The sequence below is a fragment of the Onychostoma macrolepis genome, chromosome 11, assembly GCF_012432095.1.
Source record: "Onychostoma macrolepis isolate SWU-2019 chromosome 11, ASM1243209v1, whole genome shotgun sequence".
NCBI lineage: Eukaryota > Metazoa > Chordata > Actinopteri > Cypriniformes > Cyprinidae > Onychostoma > Onychostoma macrolepis.
This window is the reverse complement of record NC_081165.1, coordinates 7,949,605-7,961,814: the sequence shown is the minus strand read 5'-3', so window position 1 is coordinate 7,961,814 and position 12,210 is coordinate 7,949,605. Positions and strand designations below refer to the sequence as shown.

Genomic DNA, 12,210 nt, shown 5'->3' with positions numbered 1-12,210 from the left:
AAAAATATATGTACAATGTAAAAACATGTATGTACACAATAAGTGCATTGTATCAAATGGTTAGTTTAAATGTAAGTACACAGTAGTTAAGGCCACCTAATTTAAAGCGGGACGAACACTTTTTATGATTTTTATTCGTTTTCCAGGCCCATAAATTTCGATTATATTCTCTGACATTTACTTAGCCGTGCTAATTTGGTTCTGTTCCAAAAGTTGCTGTTCTCAAATTACATACACAACTAACTGACATGTAACCTCAAAAAGACAACCAGTATTGATAATGAAATATTTCTTGAGCAGCAAATCGGCATATTAGAATGATTTCTGAAGGATCATGTGACACTGAAGCAATGATGCTGAAAATACAGCTTTGACTCACAGAAATAAATTACATTTTAACATATATTCACATAGAAAAGTTATTTAAAATTGTAATAATATTTCACAATATTATATTTTTCTGTATTTTTTATGAGAAAAAAAAAAAACTTACAGACCTCAACTATTGGTAGTGTATATTTATACTTTATACCTCAATTCCATTTGCCTTTCTCAGACACTTTGGGATTGCCTTATTTAAGAAGGGATGGACAGGGATGCTGTCTTAAAATGTGACTAAAATGGGCCTAATAATTGTTACGTGAAGCAGACCAGACACAGAGGATGATGGAATATACACAGGAGTTTATTGAGATGAGCAGACGGGTAAGTATGGCAGGATGATAGAGATGATAATAGTGGTATAGAGGACTGATAAAGGATATCTTGTTGGTGGTTGCGTTGCCAGGAACTCGTGGAGGATGGGATGTGCACACACCTCGGACTGAGACTGACTGCAAGCCGGGACGACAGATGAAGACAGGCAGGCGTAGGAGACACGGGGGAACACCTGGGAGAGGAGGTAAGTTCTTGAGAGGTAAGTATCCAAGCATGGGGGGTGAGAGTCCACTTCGTGTAGTCGAGATCGGACAGGGACGGATGTGAGGTGTGTGCTTAAGTAGTGTTGATCTTAATGAGTGTTGATGAGGTGCAGGTGGTTTGGATTAAAACTCAGGTGACTGTGATCGCTGTGTGTGATTGGTGGTGGAGCCTGGTTGATCGGTGACATTACCCCCTCTCCACAGCCCGCTGCTGAGGGCAGAAGGAACCGGCGCCGTGGTGGTCTTCCTCTGGTTCTGGGTGCTGGGCGGTTGGGGAAGTTTGAATGGAATTCCTCCATCAGAGCTGGATCCAGGATGTCGTCTCTGGGAATCAATGACCTCTCCTCTGGTCCATACCCCTCCCAATCAACGAGGTACTCCAGCTTACCACCACGGCCTTGGGAATCCAAGATGGTTCTGACCTCGTAGACTGCTCCGTCCTCCAAAATCAGTGGGAGAGGGGGTTCAGTGGTCCGGCCAGGCTCTGTGGGTGAAGAGACAGGAGGGTGGTAAGGTTTGAGGAGTGAGATGTGAAAGGTGGGGTGAATCTTGTATTGAGGGGGTAGTTTGAGTTGAAATGTGACCGGGTTTTTCTGCTTCTGGATGACGAAGGGGCCAACGTATCTGGGAGCGAGCTTCTTACAGGGCAGGCGCAGTCTGATGTCTCGTGTGGACAGCCAGACCTTCTGACCAGGCTGGTAAGGGGGTGAGTCGGAGCGTCGAAGGTCTGCTGTCAATTTGCGCCTGCTCAAAGCTCACCGATGTGGTGGTGCGCTTCGTCGCAGACCCTCTTGCTCTCTCGGAACCAGTGGTCCACCACAGGTACATCTGAAGGTTCCACTTTCCAGGGGAACAAAGGTGGCTGGAAACCGAGTACGCACTGGAAGGGAGTGAGTCCAGTGGCTTGTTGACGAAGGGAGTTCTGGGCGTACTCGGCGCAGCCAATAAACTGGTTCCAAGAGTGATGGTGGCCGTGGCAGAAGGTTCGTAGGAAACGTCCAATTTCTTGGATCTTTCTCTCCATCTGCCCGTTGGTCTGCGGGTGGTATCCAGACGAGAGACTGACGGTCACACCTAGGAGCTTGAGGAAATTCTTCCAGACTCTGGAGATGAATTGGGGTCCACGGTCGGATACGATATCCTCGGGAATGCCAAAATACCTGAACACGTGGTTAAACAGTAGTTCCGCCGTTTCCATGGCTGTGGGTAGGTTCTTTACGGGGATCAACCAACAAGACTTGGAGAATCTGTCCACAATGACCAGGATGCAAGTGTTACCCTTGGATGCTGGTAAGTCGGTGACAAAGTCAACTCCCAGGTGTGACCATGGTCGATTGGGTACGGGCAGAGGGAGAAGTTTACCTGCAGGAAGGTGGCGAGGACTCTTGGACATGGCGCACTCTTCACAACCCTGGACGAACCTTCTCACATCCCTAGCCATATTCGGCCACCAGTAACGGTCTTTTAGTAGTGAGAGGGTAACGTTATATTATATACCTATATTGTGCTTCCGGGGGGCAGCCCGGCGGAGTGGCCGTGGAGACATTGGAAGAGGGAATAGGATCTGGATTCCATTGGATAGGGTTGACAAACATATTTTCTGGGATGATGGGATTGGGTTTGTCCTCTACTTCCTCTGGTGCATAAAGTCGTGACAGGGCATCGGCTTTGACGTTCTTGGGACCCGGGTTATATGTTACCTTAAACTGGAAGCGAGTGAAGAATAGCGCCCAGCGTGTTTGGCGTGGGTTGAGTCTTTTAGCCTGCTTGAGATATTGCAGGTTCTTATGGTCAGTAAGCACGGTGAAGGGGTAGTTAGCTCCCTCAAGCCAGTGTCTCCACCCCTCGAGGGCCAGCTTGATGGCTAGGAGTTCCCGGTCTCCGATGTCGTAGTTGCACTCCGCCGGGCTGAGTTTACGGGAGAAGAAGGCACATGGATGGAGTCTAGAAGGATTCCCCTGCTGCTGGGAAAGGATGGCCCCTACACCTGTGGTGGAAGCATCCACTTCCACAATGAAGGGTTTCTCCGGATCCGAATGCACAAGGATGGGAGCTTGGGTGAAAGACGTCTTTAACTTCTCGAAGGCTACTTGGGCCGCTCCGGACCAGGACAGAGACTTGGGCTTGTTGCGGAGTAGGTTTGTGAGTCGGCTGGTAAGAGTGCTGTAGTTCTTTATGAATCGGCGGTAGAAGTTGGAGAATCCCAGGAAGCGCTGGAGTTCCTTGATGGTTGTGGGTTTCAGCCAGGTCTTTATGGACTCCACCTTCCCCTCGTCCATCTGGATGCCACTACTGTCAATGTGGTAACCCAAAAATTGCACGGAAGGTTGATGAAAGGAGCATTTCTCAGCTTTGAGGAAGAGATGGAATTGTCGTAAGCGTTGAAGGACCTCCGCAACGTGGTGGCGATGTTCGGCCAGGCTCCGAGAGTAGATGAGGATGTCATCGATGTATACCAAGACGAAGCGGTGGAGATACTCTCGGAGCACCTCGTGCATGAAGTCCTCAAATACGGAGGGGGCGTTAACTAGGCCATACGGCATAACCAAATATTCGTAGTGTCCAGTTGGAGTCACGAAGGCAGTCTTCCATTCGTCCCCCTCACGTATTCGGATGAGGTTGTACGAGCTGCGGAGGTCTAGCTTGGTGAAGACTGTGGCACCACGGAGATGTTCCAGAGCTGCAGGGACGAGAGGAAGTGGGTAGCGGAACTTCACAGTGATGTTGTTGAGTGACTGGTAATCAATACAGGGCCGCAAGCCTCCATCCTTCTTGGCCACAAAAAAGAAACTGGAAGCAGCAGGGGAGGTGGACGGTCGGATGTAACCCTGTTGGAGAGCCTCTTCTATATACTCCTCCATGGCCTTCTGCTCTGGGATTGATAGGGGATAGATTTTTCCTTTGGGCACTGGCTCACCTGGAAGCAGATCTATCGCGCAGTCCCATGGCCGGTGTGGGGGTAATTGTGAGGCCTTCTTCGGGCAAAAGACGTCTCTGAAGTGGGCGTAATCCTTGGGGATGTCTATCGATTGCTGGTCCACTGGACTTTCTATGGAGGTGGCATTTAGCGGAAGAATGGTCTTGACAGACCGAGAAGGTCGAGACAGTTGAGGGAAGCAATCTGGGAAGCACTGGTTGCCCCACTTCAGGACGTCTCCGGTGTGCCAGGCCAGTTGGGGTTCATGGATAGCAAACCACAGACGACCAAGAATGATATCAATGTTGGTTTCCTACAGAACCAGAAGCTTGATGGTCTCCTCGTGAAAACGACCCACAAGGAGAGTTATGGGGCCGGCTAGATGTTTAACTTGATGACGACTGAGAGACTTTCCCGTTATGGATTGGATTTGGTAAGTTTTGGGGTTGATCGCTGTAGGGATTTTGAGTTGGTGGCAGAGGCTCCGAGATATGAAGTTCCCAGCTGATCCCGAGTCAAGGAGGGCAAGGACTGGAAGAGAGATACGTGGAGTAATCAGCGTCACGAATATAGTGAAGGGAGACATGTTTTGGGGAACAGGTTGGATGGAACTCACCAATAGTCGAGGTGGACGAATGGGGCACGCAGATATCACATGCCCTCCGCTACCACAGTAGAGGCACAGTCCCTTGGATAGCCGCCTCTGCCGCTCAGCAGGCGTCAGCCGCATAGAGCCCGTCTGCATGGGCTCTGTTTCTGGTTCTGGAGGAAAATAGGTCTCTGGGTGACGGTGTGAGGGAGTGCAACGGTTCCAGTAATTCTGTTCATCTAAGCAGGCTTGCATGCGAGAGGAACATCGAATGGAGTGTTGTATCATATTTTCCAAACCAAAGCTGTCATCGTAACTCGCCATTTGTAAGCGAAGTCTGGGCTCTAATCCTTGGCGGTAAGTGGTAATCAATGAGCGTTAATTCCAGCCGCTGGCTACAGCGAGTGTACGGAACCTCAGCGCATACTCAGTGATCGGCTGAGATCCCTGACGGAGGTGATAGAGCTGGTCACTGGTGGTGGGGTCCCCATGTGACCATCCAAAGACTTCTCTGAAATGAGAAACAAAGTTATTGAAGGATTGGGTGATATTACCGGCCTGGGCCCAGATCGTCTCTGCCCATTGCAGGGCTTTGCCTTGGAGGAGTGAAATGAGGAAGGAGATTTTGGATCTTTCTGTGGTGTAGAGGTGAGGTTGATTCTCAATGTAGAGTGAGCATTGTAGAAGAAAACCGTTGCACTCCTCCGCCACGCCAGAGAACGGCGCTGGTTTGGCCATGGGACTGGCGGTTAACAGCGGAGATGGAGTGGTGATGGTGGCTACAGAGGTGATGGCCGGTGCCAGTGGAGGAGCAACAGTGAGGACGCGGCGTAGGTTGTCCACGAGCTCCTGGAAGGGGTCCGTCCGACTCATCTTGAATCGCTCTGTAACGGTCCGATCTTCTGTTACGTGAAGCAGACCAGACACAGAGGATGATGGAATATACACAGGAGTTTATTGAGATGAGCAGACGGGTAAGTATGGCAGGATGATAGAGATGATAATAGTGGTATAGAGGACTGATAAAGGATATCTTGTTGGTGGTTGCGTTGCCAGGAACTCGTGGAGGATGGGATGTGCACATACCTCGGACTGAGACTGACTGCAAGCCGGGACGACAGATGAAGACAGGCAGGCGTAGGAGACACGGGGAACACCGATGACCTGGGAGAGGAGGTAAGTTCTCGAGAGGTAAGTATCCAAGCATGGGGGATAAGAGTCCACTTCGTGTAGTCGAGATCGGACAGTGACGGATGTGAGGTGTGTGCTTAAGTAGTGTTGATCTTAATGAGTGTTGATGAGGTGCAGGTGGTTTGGATTAAAACTCAGGTGACTGTGATCGCTGCGTGTGATTGGTGGTGGAGCCTGGTTGATCCGTGACAATAATGAGGTCTCCAGTATAGGAGTCAGTGTTAACTGGTGTCCTGCAGAAGATGAAAGCTGTAAGTCTAAGTGGTCAGATGTCCATTTGATGACTTGCATGACCTGATGTAAAACTGACACACCAGCAACAGCTCTAGACATCCTCCTCCATTAACATCAACGGACCCTCAGCACAGGTTGAACAGCTCAGATACCCTGCAGTGCCCTACAGACTCTGATCATGGCTCTCTGACTTCTCAACACATATATAATCAAATTAAAATAGTATTTAAGCATGTTTTACGTTTACAACACCAGCTGTTGAGTATTTTGCAATTATTATTAGGGGCCAAGCCCTGAGGGGGCAGTAGGGGGTGTATAAGGGGCTAATCATTGTTATAATTATAATAATGTATATCATATTTCTATATACTCTATACTCAGTGTTGGGAAGGTTACTTTGGAAATGTAATAGGTTACAGATTACAAGTTTCCCTATTTAAAATGTAATGTAAGTAGTGTAATGTACAGTAAGTAGTGTAACTATTTCAATTACTTTATCAAAGTAATGTAACTGATTACATTTGATTACTTTTTGAATACTTTTCTAAATTTCTAGCAAATATTTTCAACTGTTTTCAAATCATTTTCAAACATTTAAAGCAGGCAACAACCTTACAGTAGTACTCAACACTGATTACTATCACTTTTGAAATCCTTTATCGCTTGAATTAATATTATAATAATTTAATTTTAAAGCACAGCCACCACAAACTCATACTAAATCTAAGGTTAAATACAGATTTAAAATCCTAAGAAACCGTTTAACAGCTATTATACTGTTTCTGAAATCAAATCTTTGCATAGTTATGACAGGAAACACTGGCATCTAACAATGCCTTAAAACAGTTTATCTTAAAACATAAAACATATACATAAACCCAAACAGGAAATAAAACAGTTTTTGAATAAGCATGTGTTCTATTGGTGTCTCATATTTTAGAGCAGTCAATACAATTTGGGAAAGAAATCAATCAAATCTGTATGTGTGTAAATATTCAGATGTAAGCCCCTTTTGTAATCGTTAACATTTTCAGAAGTAACTGTAATTTAATTACTCATTTTTTCTAAGTAACTGTAACAGATTACAGTTACATTTATTTTGTAATTATATTACATAATTCCATTACATGTAACTAGTTACTCCCCAACACTATCTATACACACAAACATAAAACAACCCAAGAATGCATCAGATCAACAATTTAATCAAGCTATTCAACAATGACCTGAAATGCTGTGTGACTGATCTATAAACTTTGAGCCGCAGAATCAACAGACAGATTTAGTCCACACCTGGCATTTCCTCAAGAATCAGGTTTGATTACTCTGTCCAGTCACAACAGAAGTAACCCATGAGAAGTCTCTAAGGTTGACTGAGCAGTTTGGCACGCTCTGACCTTTGGCTGCGCCAAGACATGAGCTCACAGCCCAGAGATCATTGTTTTTATCAAAAGAAAGAGCCACAATTATTCCACAATGAAAGAGACCTTTCAGTATGCAACATTAAACGCTGAACTGACAGGAATATAACAAACATACAACCATGCAATCAATGATTTTCACAAAATTTTGGATTTGTCTGAATATGCATACTTTAAGTTGTTTATCCGGGCCGTCTGATCTGTTCTAGTCATACATACAGTCATGTAAAACCATTTTGACATGTTTTGATGAGTTACCCTTGCATGTGCCAAGTTCAGTAGCTCTAAAAAGAGACCAATAAAACACACATTAGCCTCACATCAGTTGTTTAAGATTAATAGGTATTTAAGAGCTTGAAGAGCTTTCAAAAGCTTCTCTGGTGGGGTTTTACTCATCTGGTGATGACAGGAGGAACAGAGAACACACTCGCTACAGGGGAACGTCAATCTCAAACACAGCCTTTGTTCTCGCTGCTGAAACCACAACATGTCAAACAGCATCACCTGCTTCATCAGAGGCATCATGGGTCGCTGTCATGGAATGGAATCAGCAAACAAGACCAGAACTGACTTTGACTGATAAAAATCATCTGGCAGCTGTGGATTTCAAGAATCACTGAATGATTGTCCTTCATAAACTCATTATGCAAGGCAGTTGCTCTGAGTGTTATTTGAACAGAAAGCACAGCAGAACTCACAGCAGAGGTTTCTCAGAGGATTTCACAGATGTTTACAGTTGTACAGCTAATGATACCACTCATATAGTTTGGATTTGCAGCTCTTTACACAATCTTAAAAATTTGGGTCCCAAAAGAGGGTTTTTGCACCACTGAAGAAAATTTTTAGATTCGCAATCAACCTTTCAGTGAACAATCATTAAAATAACCTGAGAAGAACATTTTTTCACTTTTGAACCTTTTGTGGATGGAAAGGATATGGATGTTAAAGCTTCTTTATGGAACCAATCAATGCCAAAAAAAGAATGTTTATTTTTAGAGTGTTAGGAATGTTTTGGATATTCTGTTGTTCCATTAACAACAGCTACAAGAATCATGCATGAAATATATTGTATGAAACTATTATGCAATATATTGTGTTGTATGGTGCTATACATTAACATAACTTTCGTGCATTATTATTATTATTATTATTACACCAACAGCAAGAATCAATCAATGATAAATATGCATGAAAGCAAAGAAAAATAATAAATGCATGAAAGATACTATATACAAATATTATACAACAGTGTTGTATCGATTTTTATACAATAACATATGACGCATTATTATTAATATCAATACAACAGCAAGAATAACTAATAATAAATATGGATGCATGAAATATAATCTAAAAAATAACAACAATAAAATACATTGCATAAATTATTATACAATATATAGTGTTGTATCATTTTATACAATAAGAGCTTTCATTCATTATAAGTATTAATATGACAACAGCAAGAATAAATATACAAGTATAATACTAATAATAATAATAATGCATGAAAGATATTGTATATAAATATTAAACAATTTATAGTGTTATAATATAATTTTATATAATAACATTTATTTAATGTATTTAGTATTAATGCAACAACAAACAAACAAAACAAAAAAATAATATGCATGAAAGTAAGAAATAAAAATAATGTATGACATTGTATAAAATATTATACAACATGTTGTATAATTTTTATACAATACCATTGTTAATGCATTATTATTATTAATACTAATTCGACAACAGCAAGAATGAATGAATGAATGAATATCCACCCCACGACAATCACAAGGATGATGAGTTTACTTCAGCCTTTACTTTCTTCGAGCAAATCTTTTTTTTTTGTTTTTTTTAAATTTTGTGGTGCAATGTGATTAAGACATGCTCTCAACGGGGGTAAACTAGGCCACAGTCTCCATTATGCATAGTGTTTTTTTTATGTGTTTGTGCATGCCGACCAAATCAATCAGCATCACTCCTAACGACACACATAAAAAACTGCCCAGAATAAATTACCAATGGTTACCAGCTGTGCACTTCTGACTCTGTCTTCAAGATACCGCTAGTTGCGGCAAACAGATTTGTTGAAAAAAAAAATGAAGCAGAAAACAGACGAAAGCCATCAGGTCACACCACTTCAAACTACGTCGGTTGCATCCAGAGTCTCTGGAAGCAAATACGCAAGCGACAACTTAGATGCTCATAATCTTGCTGAAAGCTGCGTAATTAATTGAATCTGTCTCCCACACTTTGATACACAAGTGGCTCTAGGATTACCCATGATCCCAGGGCAAAACCAGTGTCTGTTATCACTCTACTAGACAAAGAGGAGACTACAGTAACTAAAAATGTAGGGCGAGATTTGTGAAGAATTTCCTGTCGTGTGTAGATTATCACCAAAAAACAACATCCTCCATTATTAGCATCCTCTCTCACTGGCTATGACTGCCGTTACAGATAAAATTCTTGGCTTTCAATACATTAGAGACTCAAACAGCCCGAGAAAACGCTCTGTAGGGGGGAAACTTGCATTTATTTGAAAGGAAATGCTTTAAAAACAATATATTTTCTAGAGTGCACACAACAAAGCTACTGGATTTCAAGATTAAAGTGTTTTTTTTATTTTTTTAAATACAGAATACAGACTTTTTATTGTATATATTACAACTTGAAGTGAAATGTACTGGTGCATTAAATAAAAATAAGTAGTAGACTGTTGCCATATTATTATTGTTGGCAAACAGACTAGTAATATTATTATTATTATTATTAATAATAACAATAATACTCATAATAAATAATTGTATTACAATAATGCATGAAAGATGTTGTATAACAATATTATGCAATAAACAGTGTTGTATAATTGTAATACAATAAATAAATAAATAAATAAAAGTGAAGAAACGTGGCTGGAGTGTTTAACCATTGGAAATTGACTTACCGTACTGGCAGCTCGGACCGCTGAATCCGACCGGACAGTGGCAAAGCTGAGCAGAACCTTCTCTGCACTGACCTCCATTAAAGCACACACCGTAACTGCACACAGCTGTCAGAGACACACAGACACAAAGAGATGCTGATCACACGCCTTTACACCTGTAAGCTGACATGAGGCATAAAAACATGCAGCTTCAGCAGCTGTTTCTGTTGTACTATAAGCCTGTTTACACCTGAAGAAAAACACTCTTGCGCACTCCTGAAAACTGACAAACTCGAGTTTAGAGTTACATGAATATCTTTTAACTATAAGAGACCATTTCAAATCCACATCACCAACATAAATACATTACTGTTGTTAATGTTAACTAAAACTAAAACTATTAAAAATAACTGTAAACAATAGGGGTGGCTCGATACCACTTTTTAAGAACCAATCCCTATCCGATACCAAAATTTCGGAGTATCAGCCGATACCGATATCGATCCGATACCGGCGCAGTTTTTTTTTATCAGTGTAGAATTTCTATTCCTTTATGGAAATTTTTTTATGCTGCTTTATGATGTTTTTGTGGCTTTCGTGGGGCTTAACAATAACACAGAATAGTATAGACAGAATATTGGCTTTGGATCAGTCTCTTCTGACCGATACCCGATCCGGCAGAAAATGCCAGTATAGGAGCAATACCGATACTGAATATCGGATCTGTGCACCCCTAGTAAATAACTGAAATAAAACAGAACAAGATAATAAAATAAAATAAAATAAAATAAAACAAAACTTGGCAACTAACTGAAATAAGTATTATATTATATATGTATATACAGTATGTTAAAAAAAATAAAACTATATAGAAATGTTTAAAAAAAATTAAAATGACAAAACTAAAATTAAATTGAAACTGAAAATATAAAAATAAAAATAAAAGCTAATTTAAAATATTAAACACTTCATAAAGTATTAAATAACAAATATGCACTAAAATATTTAATATTTTATAATAAATACTAACAAATATAAGTATATAACATAATACTAAAATAACACTCAAGTATGTTAGCATGTGAAATTACACCACCATTATTACGTTTTTATATGTGAATGTTGTCATAATCTGAAAGTTATGTCAAAACATGTATATTATTTTTAAAAAGCAAAAACCATCGTATTGCACTTTTTAGACCAGTCGACCAGTCACTCAATGTCATTGTCATCATATAATATATACACAAAATTATCATGCATTTCAAACCTGAAAGATTTCAATCTAAAAATACAAAAAAAAGGTTTTTACAGAAACCAAAGTAAGCAACACAAGTCAGGATCAAAACATTCAGAAGCATTAGCATTTCCTTTTGAAATATCTTAATATGAATATATCTTTGGCAATGATCATATTATTACATAATACATTATTACATAAGATGTGCTGCCTGGAACTCACGATAATCGAGACAAAACATCATATGAATCTTCATAAACCCTAAAATACCTTCAACTCGAGTCCAATTGTGCCAATTCAAGGACACATTTCCATTCTAAACATCAGCAGACCTGAAAGAATGGATGGACAATTACTGTTTTTGTAACAACAGGCATTGTTGGTCATGTGGACAGACCACCCAGGACAGTAGTTAGGCACATTCCTGGTACTCGTTCAGGACATTTCCGTCTCCGGCAACAAAGACCTGCTGCCATTCACTCATTATTGCCGCTATTGGTGGTCAGTTCTGTTTTAAATTACTTTGTCAGCATCAATCACAATAACTGGCCACTTTCTGCTCCCAACTTCAAATTCTGACTTTTGCTCCTTAGAGAAAAGATGAGTATTTTCAAGTGCACATTTTCTTAAAAGGGAAGGAAGTCTCATTAAAGCACGCTTCAAGCACTGAGGGCACTTCTAATACAGCCCAGAGTCATTAAGTCAAATTTACTTGAGAAACAAAGAAATAAACAGGGTTTCAGCGTGTATGTAGCATACCCCAAAA

General features: G+C 41.1%; 1 protein-coding gene across 6 annotated transcripts in view; it reads right to left on the bottom strand.

Annotated features, from left to right (window-relative positions):
- Positions 1–12,210, bottom strand: part of megf6b (multiple EGF-like-domains 6b) — a 100,658-nt gene that overhangs the window by 73,158 nt on the left and 15,290 nt on the right. For all 6 annotated transcript variants that reach the window (XM_058791601.1, XM_058791599.1, XM_058791598.1 and 3 more), the window contains exon 4: positions 10,226–10,330. In XM_058791601.1, the coding sequence (XP_058647584.1) occupies positions 10,226–10,330 (105 nt within the window). The remainder of the gene's footprint in view (positions 1–10,225; positions 10,331–12,210) is intronic.